General features: G+C 45.4%; 2 protein-coding genes across 2 annotated transcripts in view; one reads left to right on the top strand and one right to left on the bottom strand.

Moving 5' to 3' along the window:
- Positions 1 to 7066, top strand: part of LOC121435528 (thromboxane-A synthase) — a 163676-nt gene extending 156610 nt beyond the window's left edge. Inside the window, exons 11-13 of the mRNA XM_041634926.1 lie at positions 4501 to 4638; positions 6274 to 6436; positions 6846 to 7066. Coding sequence (XP_041490860.1) covers positions 4501 to 4638; positions 6274 to 6436; positions 6846 to 6923 — 379 coding nt within the window. The 3' untranslated portion in view covers positions 6924 to 7066. The remainder of the gene's footprint in view (positions 1 to 4500; positions 4639 to 6273; positions 6437 to 6845) is intronic.
- A 796-nt stretch (positions 7067 to 7862) lies between these two features.
- LOC121435176 (protein mono-ADP-ribosyltransferase PARP12) overlaps positions 7863 to 15653 on the bottom strand; it is a 39444-nt gene continuing 31653 nt past the window's right edge. Inside the window, exons 9-12 of the mRNA XM_041634271.1 lie at positions 12576 to 12651; positions 11269 to 11399; positions 10242 to 10393; positions 7863 to 9077 (exon numbers count right to left, since the gene is read on the bottom strand). Coding sequence (XP_041490205.1) covers positions 8752 to 9077; positions 10242 to 10393; positions 11269 to 11399; positions 12576 to 12651 — 685 coding nt within the window. The 3' untranslated portion in view covers positions 7863 to 8751. The remainder of the gene's footprint in view (positions 9078 to 10241; positions 10394 to 11268; positions 11400 to 12575; positions 12652 to 15653) is intronic.

A 15653-nucleotide genomic window follows, 5' to 3' on the forward strand; every position in this document is an offset into this window, starting at 1 on the left:
GCAGTGAAATAACAGACTTCTCGGAAGTCGCAGGAAGTATTTGATCATGACTTCACTCAGCACTTCTTCCAGTACCACACAGACCATATGGAGATACATTTTGTCATTTTCAAGAGAAAATGTGATCTGAGGGTAGCTCAAAGAGAATTCCAAACCACAAACATGACAGGGTATGTGTATAGCTACAATCTAAAATGTGCTGGCCCAGAAGCGAATATTCAAAGTTGCTGTAGTGTGAGCTGAGGGTCTCTTGGTAGAGATCAGCTCATTAACTCAAAAGCTTCCTTGCTGCTCTCGATGCTGGCAAAAAAGACACAAGTCTATGGCCCTGCTGTGGCATCCTTAGAAGCCACAAGTAACCTGATGTCCAATCCTTTTTCCTTCTTCGTGATTTATACCCAGCTTTCCTCCCAGGGGACTTGGCAGGCAGCTGTATGCACTGCAAAGTGCAAATTCAAAACGAAACTCAAGACTAAACACTTGGTAGTAAAACAGAACAAGGCGACTTCAAGGACCATCTCCAAGTCCCAGCAGTGAGTGATAATGGGGTCAGGTCTTTCTGTAGTTGCTGAGATTCCTGGGAAAGAGGGAACTTTCTGAGCTGAACAATGGTATCTGTCCAGGAGGAAATTAGATAAACTGGTCAGGCTGGGTATGGTGGTGTACACCTTTAATCCCAGCTCTCAGAAGACAGTTCTCTGTGAGTTCCAGGACAGCTAGAACAGCATAGTGAGAGCTTATCTCAGATATTCACAGAAAATGGTTCAATGGTAGTTTACATGTCCCTCCATAACGAAACAACAAACAAACCCAACCTCACTGTGGCAGTGTGAATGTAATTGGTCCCCATAATCCCAAAGGCAGTGGTACTATTTGAAGGTGTGGCCTTGCTGAAGTAGGTGTGCCCTTGTTGAAGGAAGTGTGTCACTGTGGGGGTGGGCTTAGAGGTCTCTTTTGCTCAAGCTTTGCTCAGTGTGACAGTTTACTTCCTGTTGCCTTCCAATCAAGATGTAGCCAGCACCATGTCTGCCTGCACGCTGCCATGTTCCCTGCCATGATGATAATGGACGGAACCTTTGAAACTGTAAGCAAGCCACCCCACTTAAATGTTTTCATTTTTAACAGTTGCTGTGGTCACAGTGTCTTTTCACAGCAACAGAGACCCTAACTAAGACAGCAGTTGGTACCAGGGACTGGGGTATTGCTGTAATAGTCCTGACGATGTCTTTGTTTGGTGGGATTTGGACTTAGTTAGGTACTTTAGGTTAGGAAAGCAGTGGAATGGTTAAGCACTTTAATGGGCCATACTAGTAGGAGCATGGAAGATGGTGGAGCTGAGTGTGATTTGATGAACTGTGGAGGCTACCTCAAGAGGTTTCAGAGGAGAATTTTAGCATGTTGCCTAGAGATCATTCTTGTGATATTTTGGTGAAGAGTGTGGCTGCTTTTTGCCCTTGTCCAAAGAGTCTGCCTAAGGCTAAAGTGAAGAGTTTTAGATTAATTCCGTTGGCAGAGGAAATCTCAAAGCAGCCTGGTATAGATTCTGTCATGTGGTTATTAGTGGAAACTCTAATGAAGATTTATAATGAAAAGGAGCAAGCTGTGCAGATAATAATACAACACGTACAGATTTGGAAAAGGGGCACAGTTAAATCCTGTGTTCAATATGAGAATTCTGTCAACTTCTAAGTCTATCTATCCCAGTTACGAATTCTGGAAATATGGAAATAACTACAGGATGAGTTTGGGGACCTACTGGACCTACTGAGAGTCAGATATCAGCTAAAACTCCTTAGTCACCTGACCTCCATAAGCCTCTACTTTAACTGGAGGGCCACACTGTTTCTTGGGATCTCCTGGAATCCAACATACTCCACAAAGTCTGATTGTTCCTTTCCCCCAGTCTACAGCTACCTTTAAAAGGCCTCAGGTCCCTCTGGGGAAGAACTGGAGAAAGGCTAACTATAAAACTTTTAGGTATTTTTTGCCTCAGGGCAACCTGGCCACCCCGTCTTACAAGTTGTAAGAAACAGTTCATTAAGTAATGGTTGCTGTGAGAAGTTGGGGTAAGACAAGACACAGAACTCCAGAAACCAGGGCAATCATCATAGACAGGCTCGTTGTGAAAGGCCAGTAAAGGTGACTCAGAATGGGCTCTGCTCTCAGTCCTAGCACCACACACCATGCAGCCAGAATAGGGAAACACCTCCCGCCGTAGGAATGGCTTCCACTCACCTACTCATTGTCTTAGTCCCAGGTACCCATCCCAAGCTAGCTCTGCCTGCCCCCTGCTCCCAGCTTCCTGGTTTCTGATTCACTCTCTCCTCCTTGTCACAGCTTTATTTCACGAGCTACAGTTGCATTTGTCAGGTTCTCTAACAGAACAGCTAACAGAATTGAAAATATACACATATGGAATTTATTAGCTTATCTTACGGCTGCGGTCTGAGCGGTCCAGCAATGGCTGTCTCCTGACAGAAAGGCTGAGAGGATCTGGGGGTTGTGCAGTCCATGAGACTGGATATTTCAGCAGTCTCAATCTGGTGCTGGAGTCCCAGGGAAGTCCTAAGGAGCTTAAGGTTTTCAATCTGCACTGGAATCCTGAAGAAGCAGGTTCTAACACCAGTGAAGAAATGGTTCATCAAGAGCACAGATGATGACCTTGCCAATGAGAATGAGCACAAGCAGGCAAAAAGCAAAAGCTTCCCCCTTTCATGTCCTTTTATGTGGGCTGCTACCAGGAGGTATGGCTCATATTTAGGGGGTATCAAGATTTATATTGGGGAATTAATCCCCTTAAAACTCTCAGGGTTCAGAAGGATCGCTATAGTGGGTGAAAACCTGACTAATAAGGCCTGAGGGTAAACAAAATAAATGAGCTCCATGGGTCTTTTTATCATGTCCCATTTATTCCTTCTATGCTCTCTCTCCTGCTCTCTTGATGTTTGTTTCCCTTTCGATGTTCTTCCTCCATGTTCCTTGCTATTCTTTTCATCCCCCAGGGTTCCCAGTTTATATACCCCCACAGACATACCTAACAATTCCCTGGTTAATAACAATGATTCCAAGCATGCATTTCTTAGGGCTAACAGGATGGCTAAAAGACTGACAAGGTATGTCTCAGAAGGGGTGGGGCTGTGAGGCTACCCAGCAGATACCGGGAGGGTTAGGATGGAGCTCGGCCCCCTGGGCTAAGCATCAGGGTGCTGTATTCACTACCACCCAGGTGAGAAGGGATTTCTTTCTCTGGGGCTGGTTTAGTGACCCAAGCTTTTTTCCTGTATTTTTTAGGGGTAAAGGTACAAACAGTTAATTTCCTAGACTAAGACCTTGTGTCAAGTGAAAGGTGAAGGCAAGTACAGAATATTAAGAGCTTGTTAGGGTAGAGCAAAGGCCAGTAGGTTATCTTCTCCTAGGTTGGTTGTTGGAGAATTCAGGGCCACCCAGACCTGTTTATCAGTAAGGGCAGACATGCTGTCTCTCCTGCTCAGTGCCTCCTGTTTAGGGCTCCTTTCTCGTCCAGTCCATAAGGATAACTGTGGGGGACTAGCTTTATGCAGATTTGACTATGAGAGCAAAGGTTTGGCTGAGTGAATGCTTTCACACCAGGGCCTCACCGTGTGGGAGAAGGTATACAGTTGCCAGTACAGGAAAGGTCAGGTTTATACACTGCTGGGATACTTTGGGATGAATCCCATTATGGTAGGAAGAAACGTCATGATTTCACAAGACTTCTACAGAACTGAGAGTGGCTACCCAAAAGACAAGTGTTCCCTAAGCTTTGCAAATCGTCCTCATCGGAGTACATTCCCATGAGTCTGTCTAGGGATCTGTCAGCTGTACTTTTACTGTATAATACTTGTGGCTCTCATCAAGGGTGGGTCTCCATCTCAAATAATCCAACCAAGGAAAATCTCACAAGTGTGCCCAGTTGCTTGAGTTTTAGTTAATTTGGTTGTAGTCGTTAACAACCAATATTATCCATTAATTAGTCAATGGCATTATAAAGGCTAAGGTGTACGTTCACAGTCCGCAGGATGGGCCACCCAATGCTTTCAGGATCTTAACAAGAGAACAGTCCACAGAATGAGGAGCAGAGGGCAGAAGCCCGACAACAGGGCTATCCTACCAAATGAGAGGAGACGAAGTGAAAGGGGAAGTGGGGGTATTAGAGCAAGAAGACATGAGAGGCCACAGTTGAGGAACAACCCTTAGCTTAGCCAGAATGTAGCCCCTGGAAGCCACCTCTGCAATCCCCACATACGTGGACGGCTCCCCAGGGCTCAGCCCATGGATGAGGTATTATCTACAACATCACAAGGGCCTTGAAATCGGAAGGAGTGTATGGGACAAAACCTTGGTTTCTCTCTGGCGCACCCTGGTAAGAGGGCTCAGTCCCCGTCTCTAGCCTCACTCCACGCTCCATCTTGGGTCCCATTAACACCTACAGCCCTATCCCCTGGCACAATGGCAAGCGTTTCCTGCCTCTGTCTCCCACAGATTCACACGGGAGGCAGCACAGGACTGTGAAGTGCTGGGACAGCACATCCCCGCAGGTGCCGTGCTGGAGATAGCCGTGGGTGCCCTACACCGTGACCCAGAGCACTGGCCACACCCTGAGACCTTTGACCCTGAAAGGTAAGCGAATTCTGTCTAGAAACGGGTCCTTGAGGGATGTGAGTGTATGGGATAGAATTTGCCTTAGAGACAGCAGCTAGGGAGTCATGGGCAAAGTCGACCCCAAATGAAGATCACAGCCATTCAGACAGACTGGGAGGCACCATTTCCAAAGGAAAAGCTGAATTCATAGATCTAGCATGACAGCAGTAATGCACACAAGAATCAGTATCTTTTATTTGTCCAAGCCAGGACACAGGAGGCAGGGTTGGTTTTTGTCTATTTTTTTAGATTTCATTTCTAATTATGTGTAGTGTGTGTTTGTGTGTGCGCACGTGGGCATGCATGCAAGGATGTGCATGTGAGTGTAGGTACCCATGGAGGTCTCAGAGGAAGCTCTAGGCAAGAGCGAGCTGCCCAACATACATACTGGGAACCAAACTTTGGTCCTCTGCAAGAGTGGAACATGATCTTAACCACTGAACCATCTCTCCACCTTGTGGGGTTACATGTTGTGTGTGCACAAAAAAGCAACAAAGTCCATAACTGCCCTTCAAGCCTAAATTCATGAGATCCAATCACCTGGATCCGCTTCTTTCTGTGGACATTGATTTAGTCTACCGCCAACTTCATTTCCAGGCTATGTGGTGTAAGACACCTGGGCATCCCTCACACCCTACCCTGACAAAAGCAGTCACTTCCCTTCTGTGGCTCAACAGGGGAGGCTGGCAAGGAGCCTCTGCGCTCCATTTACTGACTCCATCTGAACCCAGGCCACCTCTACAACCTGCTCATGAGTTTTGAGACTCAGATAACTGGCACCCTACAGTTCAGCAAGTCCTGTGAACATGATAGATTCATAACCAGAAGCAGCAGTCGTGGGGGCTCACAGCATGACAAGAAAGCCCAGAAGTGGTAAGAAGCAAGCTGGCCATCACAGATGGGTGACTGTCACCTAGCTCCACAGAGCCAGGGATGAGATCTGGTAACAAGTCCAGCCATTCTGCCTTCGGCCCAAATCTGGAAGCTCCCAAGGACTTAAGCTTCCCACATTTTGACCAGCAAAGCTAGGTCAATGGAGAGGTAGCTGCCAGTCTTCAATGAGATAGCAGGTTTGGGCCCCTGGGAGGGCTTCAAGGATGTTGCTAAAGTGAATGGGAACTTTGCTGAGGCTGTGTGGTCCGACGTGAGGGGAGGGGAGGCCTGACAGGGTCAAGCCTTAGGAGTTTGGATTATCTCTGGGCTTCACACATACATGGGTAATAATGACTTCCTAGACGAGGTGGGGTGCACTCAGCTAACTGAATGAAGCTGTTTCTGGGACGGGGCAGGACGGTGCTGAGCAGAGGGACCTAAGTATGGCAGTCAGAGGCCACCAGCTATCCAGAACCTTGAGGACAGCCCTGGACACAGGAGCTTCTTGTCCCTGATGGAGGGAGGGGGCTCCGGAAGAAGGGGGGTCACTCAGCCAAAAACGAGACTCAACCTACATATCACACATTTACATTATGATTTATAACAGTAGCAAAATTAGTTATGGAGTAGTAATGAAAATATTTTTATGGTTGGGGAGAAACTGTATGAGGAAGGTTGAGAACCACTGCTTTAGATGGAACAGGTGTTTCAGGACAACTGTAACCTTCCCCTGACCTGTAGGTTCACAGCAGAGGCCCGGCTTCAGCAGAGGCCCTTCACATACCTGCCCTTTGGAGCTGGCCCCAGGAGTTGCCTCGGAGTGCGGCTGGGGCTGCTGGTGGTCAAACTGACACTACTCCAGGTCCTGTGCAAGTTCCGCTTTGAAGCCAGCTCTGAGACTCAGGTGAGGGTCTGGTACTCCAGGGTGGCGCCCACCCTGTTTCTCTGCCCCAGAGTAGGCCAGTCTCTGCCTGTGAGCCAGGCTGACCCCTCTCCTCCCAGGGATGCCCCATCTCTTGATCAAAGAGTGTGATAAAAACTCCAGCTCCATCTCGTCCCACACGTGAGGGGAGTTGAATGCTTGTGCTCAGCTAGATATCTGCCCATAACTCCGTGATGTTTTCTTATTAGCATCACATAAAGCTGTCATAACTGCCCCTGAAGGGTTTGGGGTACTCAGCTTTTCCTACAGAAGCCAGGAACCCTTCCTCTGGCTTGGCTCTTAAGGTCTTGTCTCTCAACCCACAGAAAAATTTTCATGAGCCATGCTTCGGGCTAGGTTCTGACAAATATTTTAATTTACTCTATTTTAGGTTCCACTTCAGCTAGAATCCAAATCTGCCCTAAGTCCCAAAAATGGAGTCTACATTAAGCTTGAGTCACGCTGCTGAGACAAAAGGCAGTTGGAAAACAGAGCACCTGGTGATGACATCTGCGAACCATGTTTGAAGGGCACCCGGGATTCAAACAAAGGCCTCATGTGGAGACAGAAATGTTTAATATATGTAGACGATATCTTATCTTAGGGTGATTAAAAGGGTACATGGTATGTGAGCATGTTATTTATGTCATAGTTCCTGGATGTTTAATGTCTGTCATGTTTCATTTTGACAGTGGGGTTCCAAGCATGGTTTTCTTGGGACTGAGGTTAAATAAGGGAAAGGTCATTTTGGTTAAACTGAGTATGGTGTCAAAGGAAGTCCTGGCCTCAGGACAGTGGAGGGTGAACAGGTCCTGATGACACTGGGACGGGCTTTTTTAGCTTCTCGTGATGAATAGGTTTCAGAGAATGTGTGTGGACACTCAACCTCATGCTTGGACTAAGCAAGGGCAGAAGAAATTAACTGGAAGCGTCCACAGATGGAATAATCCAGGCTAAAGGATCTTTTTCTTTAAAGAGCATCCTGTTGGCTCTCTTCATGCTTGGCCATGGGGTTCAGACAAAACCAAACATTCCTGGAGACCTGCAGACCTACAGAGCTACTTCCCTGACAGCTCTCCCAGTCTCTGAGCACTCATCGGCCACTGCAGGAGGCACAACTGAACATACAGACCCCGCGGAAGGAACAGTCCAAAGCCGGTATGGGAGGGTGGGCATCTGATCAAAGGTGTTAGAATGATGCCTGGTGCAAAAAGGGTACAGAATGCAGGGCAAAAACATGTAGATGCCACTGATCAGAAGAGTCTTTGGGGACCTAGTTGGGATATAACTGGAGATTTTGTGCATATATATAATATGCTTTATTAGCCCACAGGACCCAGGAAAGGGCCTGCTGCCTATCCAGTTCTCTTTCTAAACAGACACCGAAGAATGAACGCCAGCCTTCATCTGCTTCAGATAGTCTTTTATTTCCATAGTCTTACTTATGTGACATTTGCAGCACAGGTCATTCGATCTCATTGGGATAGAAAACCCACACCTGGAAGGTGTCCGGTACTTATGGGATTCAGGTACAGGCACTTATGGGGGGGGGGGGGGGCTCACTCATCTATGTCTCCTGTCAGGGGAAACTGTGCTTCACTTACACCAAAAATGCCTGGTTAGTGCCAGAGGGCAGAAGTGACAGTGATGCCTGAGGCCTTCCCTGAAGTCTTCTTCCCCAAGGGCTGACTGACAAAAAAGACCCTCAAAAACAGAATTCTCATACAGACATAAATTCTTAACAATTAAAATCCATAAAATAGTATGTAGAAATTCTGTGCTTAGCGTTAATAAACATCAAAGTCAGCAAAGAGTTAAAAATACAGTGCCTAACATTACTAAAAAGACATGGGCTCATGTTCACTATTGATGAGATAGATCATAAGCCAACCTAAAAGACAAACGTGGGCTCATGATCACTATTGATGAGATAGATCATAAGCCAACCTGAAAGGACCTGAGAACTAAAACTGTTATCAGCCAAGGATTAAGACTGTAGCTTCAAGTCAGGCCTGAGAGCATAGGCCTGTAATCCCAGCTGCTCAGGAGATTGAGGCAGAATGTAATTCTACAAAACTCTGCCTCATAATAAAAACATTTTAAAAAGGCTGGGGGTATAGCTCAGTGGTAGAGTGCTTGCCTAGCAAGCACAAGGTCCATCCCCAGCACTAGGGGAGAAAAAAAAAGAATGTAACTTCACTGAGAAGCCACATTAAATGAGAGTTCATTAAAAGTTTTGTTAATAAAAGACTTTCCCAACAGCTCCACCAGAAAGACCTATTGCATCCTGGCCACACTCATTGCCGGCTGGAGAACAAGGAGCCCAGGGTAACAAAGATAGAGGGGGAAGCCAGGGGCTTGGAGGAAGTGGAGTATTGAATGAGGTACTCAGGGTAGACTTGATGCTTCTCAAAAACTACGAAGATGGTTGGGTCGGACATGCTGTTTACACAGCTGTCATAGAAGGCATTGCTCTGGCCTTCCTTGGCGGGAGGGCGGACGAAAGCAGCATTGCCCCTGATGAAGTCTCCGACCAGCACCCGGGCCAGGAACATGGTGTGGGAACTTGAGTCGGATTTGCTGTAGTGGTGGGAATAGGCAGCATCTCTCGCGAAGTAGCTCCCTGAAATGACACACACAGGCTGCACTAGAAGAGCACATCCTGGCAATGGGGTGCCAGCAGCCTCTTTTTTTTCAACACCACACCCCTCTTCTACTCCAGTTCTCTACCTTCATCAATCGTGAGGCCATCGACACCTCTTGATGTGGCAGGGCACATGAGGACGTCACCTAACTCAAACCATCCTCAGCTCTGAATCCAGCGAAAACCTGGAGTCTGTGAATACTTTGTTCTAGACTTCAGTTTCTCATCTATAGAATAGGGCTGTCCTACTCAGCCTCAGTGGGTAACATGGAAAATGTTACCCACTGAGTAACGCCACAGCTTGCAACTTTACTGTGAGTTTGAAATTACTACCAAATAATATATTTTTTTTAAATATTTATTTATTTATTATGTATACAGTATTGTCAGTATTCTGTTTGCATGTGTGCCTGCAGGCCAGAAGAGGGCACCAGATCTCCTTACGGATGGTTGTGAGCCACCATGTGGTTGCTGGGAATTGAACTCAGGACCTTTGGAAGAGCAGTCAGTGCTCTTAACCTCTGAGCCATCTCTCCAGCCCACCAAATAATATTTTAAAATAACCAAGAGAAGCTGGGCCATGGTCGTGCAAACCTTTAATCCTAGCACTTGGGAGGCAGAGGCAGGTGGATCTCTGTGAGTTTGAAGTCTGTCTGGTCTACAAGAGCTAGTTCCAGAACAGGCCCTAAAGCCACAGAGAAACCCTGTCTCAAAAAAAAAAAAAAAAAAAAAAAAAAATAACTGAGACAAAAATGCCTAGAGAAGTCCTCTGTGCGAGATGGGATGACATGCTCTTTGGCTTCTATTCTAAGGGTGTCATCAAGGCCCAGTCTAGGGTGCTCAGCAGGTGGGAAAGGTGCTGCTCTCCCCCCCAACTCTCACCATCTCTTAGGGCCTCCATTCCACCAGAAACAAGTCCCAGTGAGCAGGACCACCCGCCGTAAGCTGACTGAGCTCTCAATCATGTATAATAATGGAGCTATTAATAGCCTGAGTACTGCAGTTCAGGGTTGAGCTGTCCCCACAGAGGCCAGAAGGCAATGCATTTGTCACTAGCAGCGTGGACTGGCCAGCAGCTCCTGCAGCCTCTTGAGGCTGTCTTCAAGCAGTTCCCAGCTCCTGGTGGAGGTCACCCTGCCTTACCTTTGCCATAGGATGTGCCATGCAGACCACAGACCCGCCAGTCAAAGTTTTGCTGGCAGATGGCATCCACGAAGCTGGTGTTGGTACCGTGGAACAGTTGCCTCTCATCTACTTCCTTCCCCCCGTTTTGCTTCTGCATCTGCCCTTTTTGCCTAGAATGGTAGAAACACGCATGTTGAGGACGAGGGTGTTGACCAAAGAACAGCCTCCTGAACCCATTTTCTTAAAAAAAATAAATAAATAAAAATCATGTGACCGGAAGGTGGCTGTGGCTTCCCTGGCCAATCCCTGGAGGCTTAAGCCACAGAGCACAGAATGAGCAGAAGATGGGTTGGGGTCTGGTCAAAGAGCAAAAAGAAAGCTTCCCCTCCATAGCAAAAGGTTCTAGGAGCTAAACAGCTTAGAGGAAGGCATGGGTCCTTCTTCCATCCAGCTCCTCAGTGGAGCTGAACCTGGGAAGCTGGAAAGTAGAGAAAAGTTGTGAGGCTGCTGGTCTGGGAGTGACAGGCATTCACCCTCAGCCCATCCTCCCCTCTCTAATAGGACTCATTCCAGCACTGCAGAGTGCTATGATGTTGTCCCAAACCCATGGGAAGCCAAGTCAGTAAGCCCTAGACCGCCATGGAGGGCCATGATGAATTTCTACCCTGTGTGGAGAAAAGCTGGGTGGCCATGAGCATGCTGGTCCTCATAGGAAGAATAAACAAACAAACAAATGCGGCCACTCCACTCTCTGGCTCAGCTTTAAATTCGCTCTGTCCCACTGATCTTCAGGAAGTCAGAGTAAGAGTGGAGTCTGGCTCCGCTAGTCACAGTGAGAGCAGGACCTGCGCTAGCGAAGCTGCAGTCTCTGCACCTTTACACAGGGCTGCTACATCACACAGCCTTAGGGTGAGAAAGGAGAGCAGAGACAGTTCATGGCACACAACAGCCCTGGGCGAGCATGCTGCCTCGGACTGTCCTGGAGAGGCAGGGATGTTGGTAAGCAGCTAGCAGGATGTGGAAGATAGTTATCAGTCGCACACACCACTGGTAGACTTCCCACAGGCCCAGGTTCTGGATCCGCTCGATCTTTTGAACAGAGTAATAAGGCAGTGTACGGTTGAAGAGGTTCCACACCTTCTGGTACTCTTCTGAGGAAGAACTGAGAATAATCTTCTACAAAAGGAAAATAATTTCCATATATTATTGTCATATGATGCAAATACATGAACAATTCCTGAGACCCCTGGGAACCTCTATAACTTCAAGATAAAGCCAAAGAGTGATGATTTGGCCCTCTTCCCTAAGATGCAGTCTCTCCAGAGAAGGAATATTTTCAAAGTATAGTAATTTCCTTCTGGTTCACTTTGAAAATGGCTCATAGGTCAGCAGGTGGTGCCTAATACACCCATCTTAAGTGTCTCCAGGATGTCATTTTTTTATATCCTACATAGGCCAAAACCAAAAAAGTAGAGCACATGGCCTGTGAGAATTAGAATTACGAAGGTGTGTGAGCTCCTCGGGTCCTTCACATGCTGCCTCCTGCTCCTCTGTGTGCTTTGTGCTCTGTACGAGACATCCTCCCAGGACAGGCTCCATATTGGAAAAGTCTGTCTTCAGTGTTTGGCATGTTCCCAGCACTGGGAATCAGCCAAAGTGCCTCATACTGATGGAGCAATAAGGACATTCATTAACACAGTGTTCTGCTCAGCCCCACTCCCAGAAAGTAGGCCTCAAATGAGCTACTGAATTGTCCTCCTGTCCACTGCTGTCTAGTATCCTCCCCTCTAAATGTCCCTCATCACATTCAAATATCCCCCTTGTTTCTTTTTCCTTTTTTTTTTTTTTTTTTTTTTTTTTTAATATTTATTTATTTATTTATTATGTATACAATATTCTGTCTGTGTATATGCCTGAAGGCCAGAAGAGGGCGCCAGACCTCTTTACAGATGGTTTTGAGCCACCATGTGGTTGCTGGGAATTGAACTCAGGACCTTTGGAAGAGCAGGCAATGCTCTTAACCACTGAGCCATCTCTCCAGCCCCCCCTTGTTTCTTTTTATTACTTAGTGAAATAGATTAATTGTCCCAGCCCTGCTTGGAAGCTCTCCATAGCAAAGGTCACAGTTCATCTTTTCCCCTTACACTAACCACCTCCTTTCACGGAGAGCTACAGTCAATCCACAGTCACCCAGCCTTAAAATCCCCAAGACCTACAGAAACAAAACAGAAAGCCCACATGCATCTCTACCCTCTGGTGCCATGAGCCATAGTTTTATAAAGTAGTCATTTCACACTCATCTGTCTTTATAGAACCCCTTCTGTCCAGTTCCAGGATGTGTGAATCCCATACCTTAAATCCTGGGTCCGGCAGAGCTGCAGGGTCCCAGTAGTCTGGGATGTTCTTTGGGCCTTGTAACTTAGTATTGCTACAGAAGGTAAACAAAACCATTTACTCCTTAGACATATGGAAATCCTTCACGGGTGATCTCTGCTTACCAACATCACCAGTCCTGAGTCTTAGCGTAATTTATTTTAAAAGATAAAATATTTTAAAAGATAGCAAAATATCTACTACACAAGAACATTCATCATGCCTGCCAGCCAAACCAAAAAGCCATCAGTCCTGAGAGATGCACTTTTCACTTGCATCCTGCCAACCACACAGAAGGGACAGAGCACTCAGGAAAGCGGTATACATGGGCCCCAGCCTTTACCCAAGTCTTGAAATTCAAAAACACCAAAGACTTTTTTGAAGCCTTAATGATATACACTTGACATAGAAAAAAAAATATTTTTTAAACTGTAAAATTGGCCCCCAAACGCACTTGGTAATAGAAATTTGAGTTAAGTTGATGAAAAGGTACTTGTGGTCTGTTGTTTGTCCTTCTTAAATGTGCATTCGTTTTGTTTTTTTTTACAATACACACACACACACACACACACACACACAGAGAGAGTGTTAAATTAAAAGGTATCATGTAACAGACATATTACACTATGTTCTAAAAATATAAACAAATAAAAGCAGTCGTAAAAACCATGACTCAAAGAGCTTAGGAACGTCACTCTGAAAACTACAATCCAATTGATTATAGATAAATCGAAACCTCCACTGTCCTTCCTACAGCAGATCTACCTTCTATTTCTGCTGGCAAGGGACAGCTCTTCATTCCAAGCCTCCAGAAAATCCCACAAATAATTTTCCTGGGAAAATATCACAGTTTAAAAATAACCAAGGAAGATCCATCGGTGAGAACCAGCCACAAGATTCTTAGTTTCACCTATTTTACCCATTAAGATGGTAAAATTATCAGATTAGAAATCAGCATTTCTTCTTTTTATTTATTTATTTATTTTTTTTAGCATTTATTCTTCTTATGATTAAAGAAAACACTTGGAACACACATGTAAGAAAACCATAATAAGATCTTCAAGAACCTAACAAGAACCAAACAGAACTGCTAGAAAGAAAAAGTGAATCCCTGACAATAAAAACTCGATGGTTAGCTCACAGCTTCACCCACCTCAAGAGTGAAGTGCACTGAAAGACACATGGAATTAAAGCATTCAGAAACTGGTCCAGAAAGCAAGGTGGTGGGAAATGTGGGAATCCAATCAGAACCTCAGGAAGCTCTAGACAGAACAGAACTGATGAGACATACCAACCACAGCTTTAAGAAGCCCACAGACTCTCCGCAGAATAAATATAAATACATGCCTAGAAACAGCAGAATGAGGTACAGACTCCAAGACCTTTAAAATTAGCCAAAGGGGGTGGGAAGGGAGTGTGATAGCTTCAAAAAGTACTACTTTGACCTACAATGCTACTTCAAAAGCTACTGGGGAAGCAGAAGACAGCGGAGTGTAGCTTCAGTGCTCTAAGGGACAGTAAAGCAACTACAGCCTAGCAGTCTACACCCAGTGAAAGCATCTTTCAGACTAACTACAAACAACCACACCTCTCTTCCCTTTGAAATCTTATCTAAGGAATTTGAAGAAAAGATTAAAATGTGAGTAATTTAATGAAGCCCTCACAGTAAAGAACAAGTGTCTCTTAAAGTTAAAACAAAACAAATATCAAGAGGAGAGTATGAAGTCCTTACAGTAGGAAAACAAAGACATCCATTCATTTGTGCCTAAGTGAAGAACCCACAGAGTTTCTTACATTGTCTCTAACACAATGAACAACTTCCAAACTAGTAGAGAGGAAAATAAAATAGATTTTTTAAAAAGTCAACATTTTTTATTACATTTAATTTGTGTGTATGCATGTGTGCACATATGTGTGCATGCACAAGCACTTGTGCCACAGTATGCATGTGGAAGACACAAGAAAATTTGTTTCTCTCCTACCACCCATGGGTCCAAGGGTTGAACTTGGGTGTGTGTCAAGTTTGGCAGCAAATGCCTTTACCCACTGGGCCATTTTACCAGCCCTGGATTATGTTAACTGAAAATGGAACTAAACTCAATGTATGCAAATGCAGTTTCAAATTTTACATTAATGATGCTCCTACAGACTAAGCTATGTCTCATCCGTGCCCAAACAGCCACTGTTCCTATAGTTACTAGGTTACCAGCTACTGTCATAAGAGTTGAGGAAGGAACTAGGCACCTTTTCTGTCTGGGCAGGATACAGGACACAGCACTCAGCTCACAGCCCACTGAAGAGTAGGACTTGAATCATTTGTACCTTATTTTGTATTTGATCAAAATAACTACTTTTTTGTGGTGTTAGGAATCAAAACCAGGACCTTGCATTGCACATACTAAGCATAAGTCTGCTTATAGTCCCCTAAAAACTAAATTAGAATGATGATACAAGAAATCCAGAAAAGCCGGGCAGTGGTGGCGCATGCCTTTAATCCCAGCACTCAGGAGGCAGAGGCAGGTCAATCTTTGTGAGTTTGAGGCCAGCCTGATTAAACAGCGAGTTCCAGGGCAGCCAGGGCTGGCTTGTTAGAGACTATAAGGAGATGCCGTACTCAGACTTAATGCAGAGGGGAGGGGCTTGACCCTGCCCCAAATTAATGTGCCGAACTATGTCAACACCCCTTACCTGTTGGGAGTAGTGGATGGGGGTAGGCTGGGGGAGGCAGCGGGAGGAGGGATGGGAGGGTGAACCTTGTTTGGAATGTAAAATGAATTAAAAATAAATGTTTAAAAAAAATTAGGCAAGTTTAATAAAAAAAGAAAAAAGTCTTCAGTGATTTGAACAGATTTGAACAATTACATAGGAAGTAGGCAGATGTCTTTATGGGCACCTGTATATATATACACACTATTTTATTTTGCAAAGATAAACACAGAAAGGGCAATTAGAAGCAAACAAAAATGGTTACCACAATTGGAGCAGGGTAGTGAAAACCAGACACAAACTACTGAGTATACTGTGTCACAGAGTTGGACTTTTAAACACGTACATGTT

Source organism: Microtus oregoni, unplaced genomic scaffold (genome assembly GCF_018167655.1).
Source record: "Microtus oregoni isolate MIOR12 unplaced genomic scaffold, Mior012 000046F_ref0000063, whole genome shotgun sequence".
Classification (NCBI taxonomy): Eukaryota; Metazoa; Chordata; class Mammalia; order Rodentia; family Cricetidae; genus Microtus; species Microtus oregoni.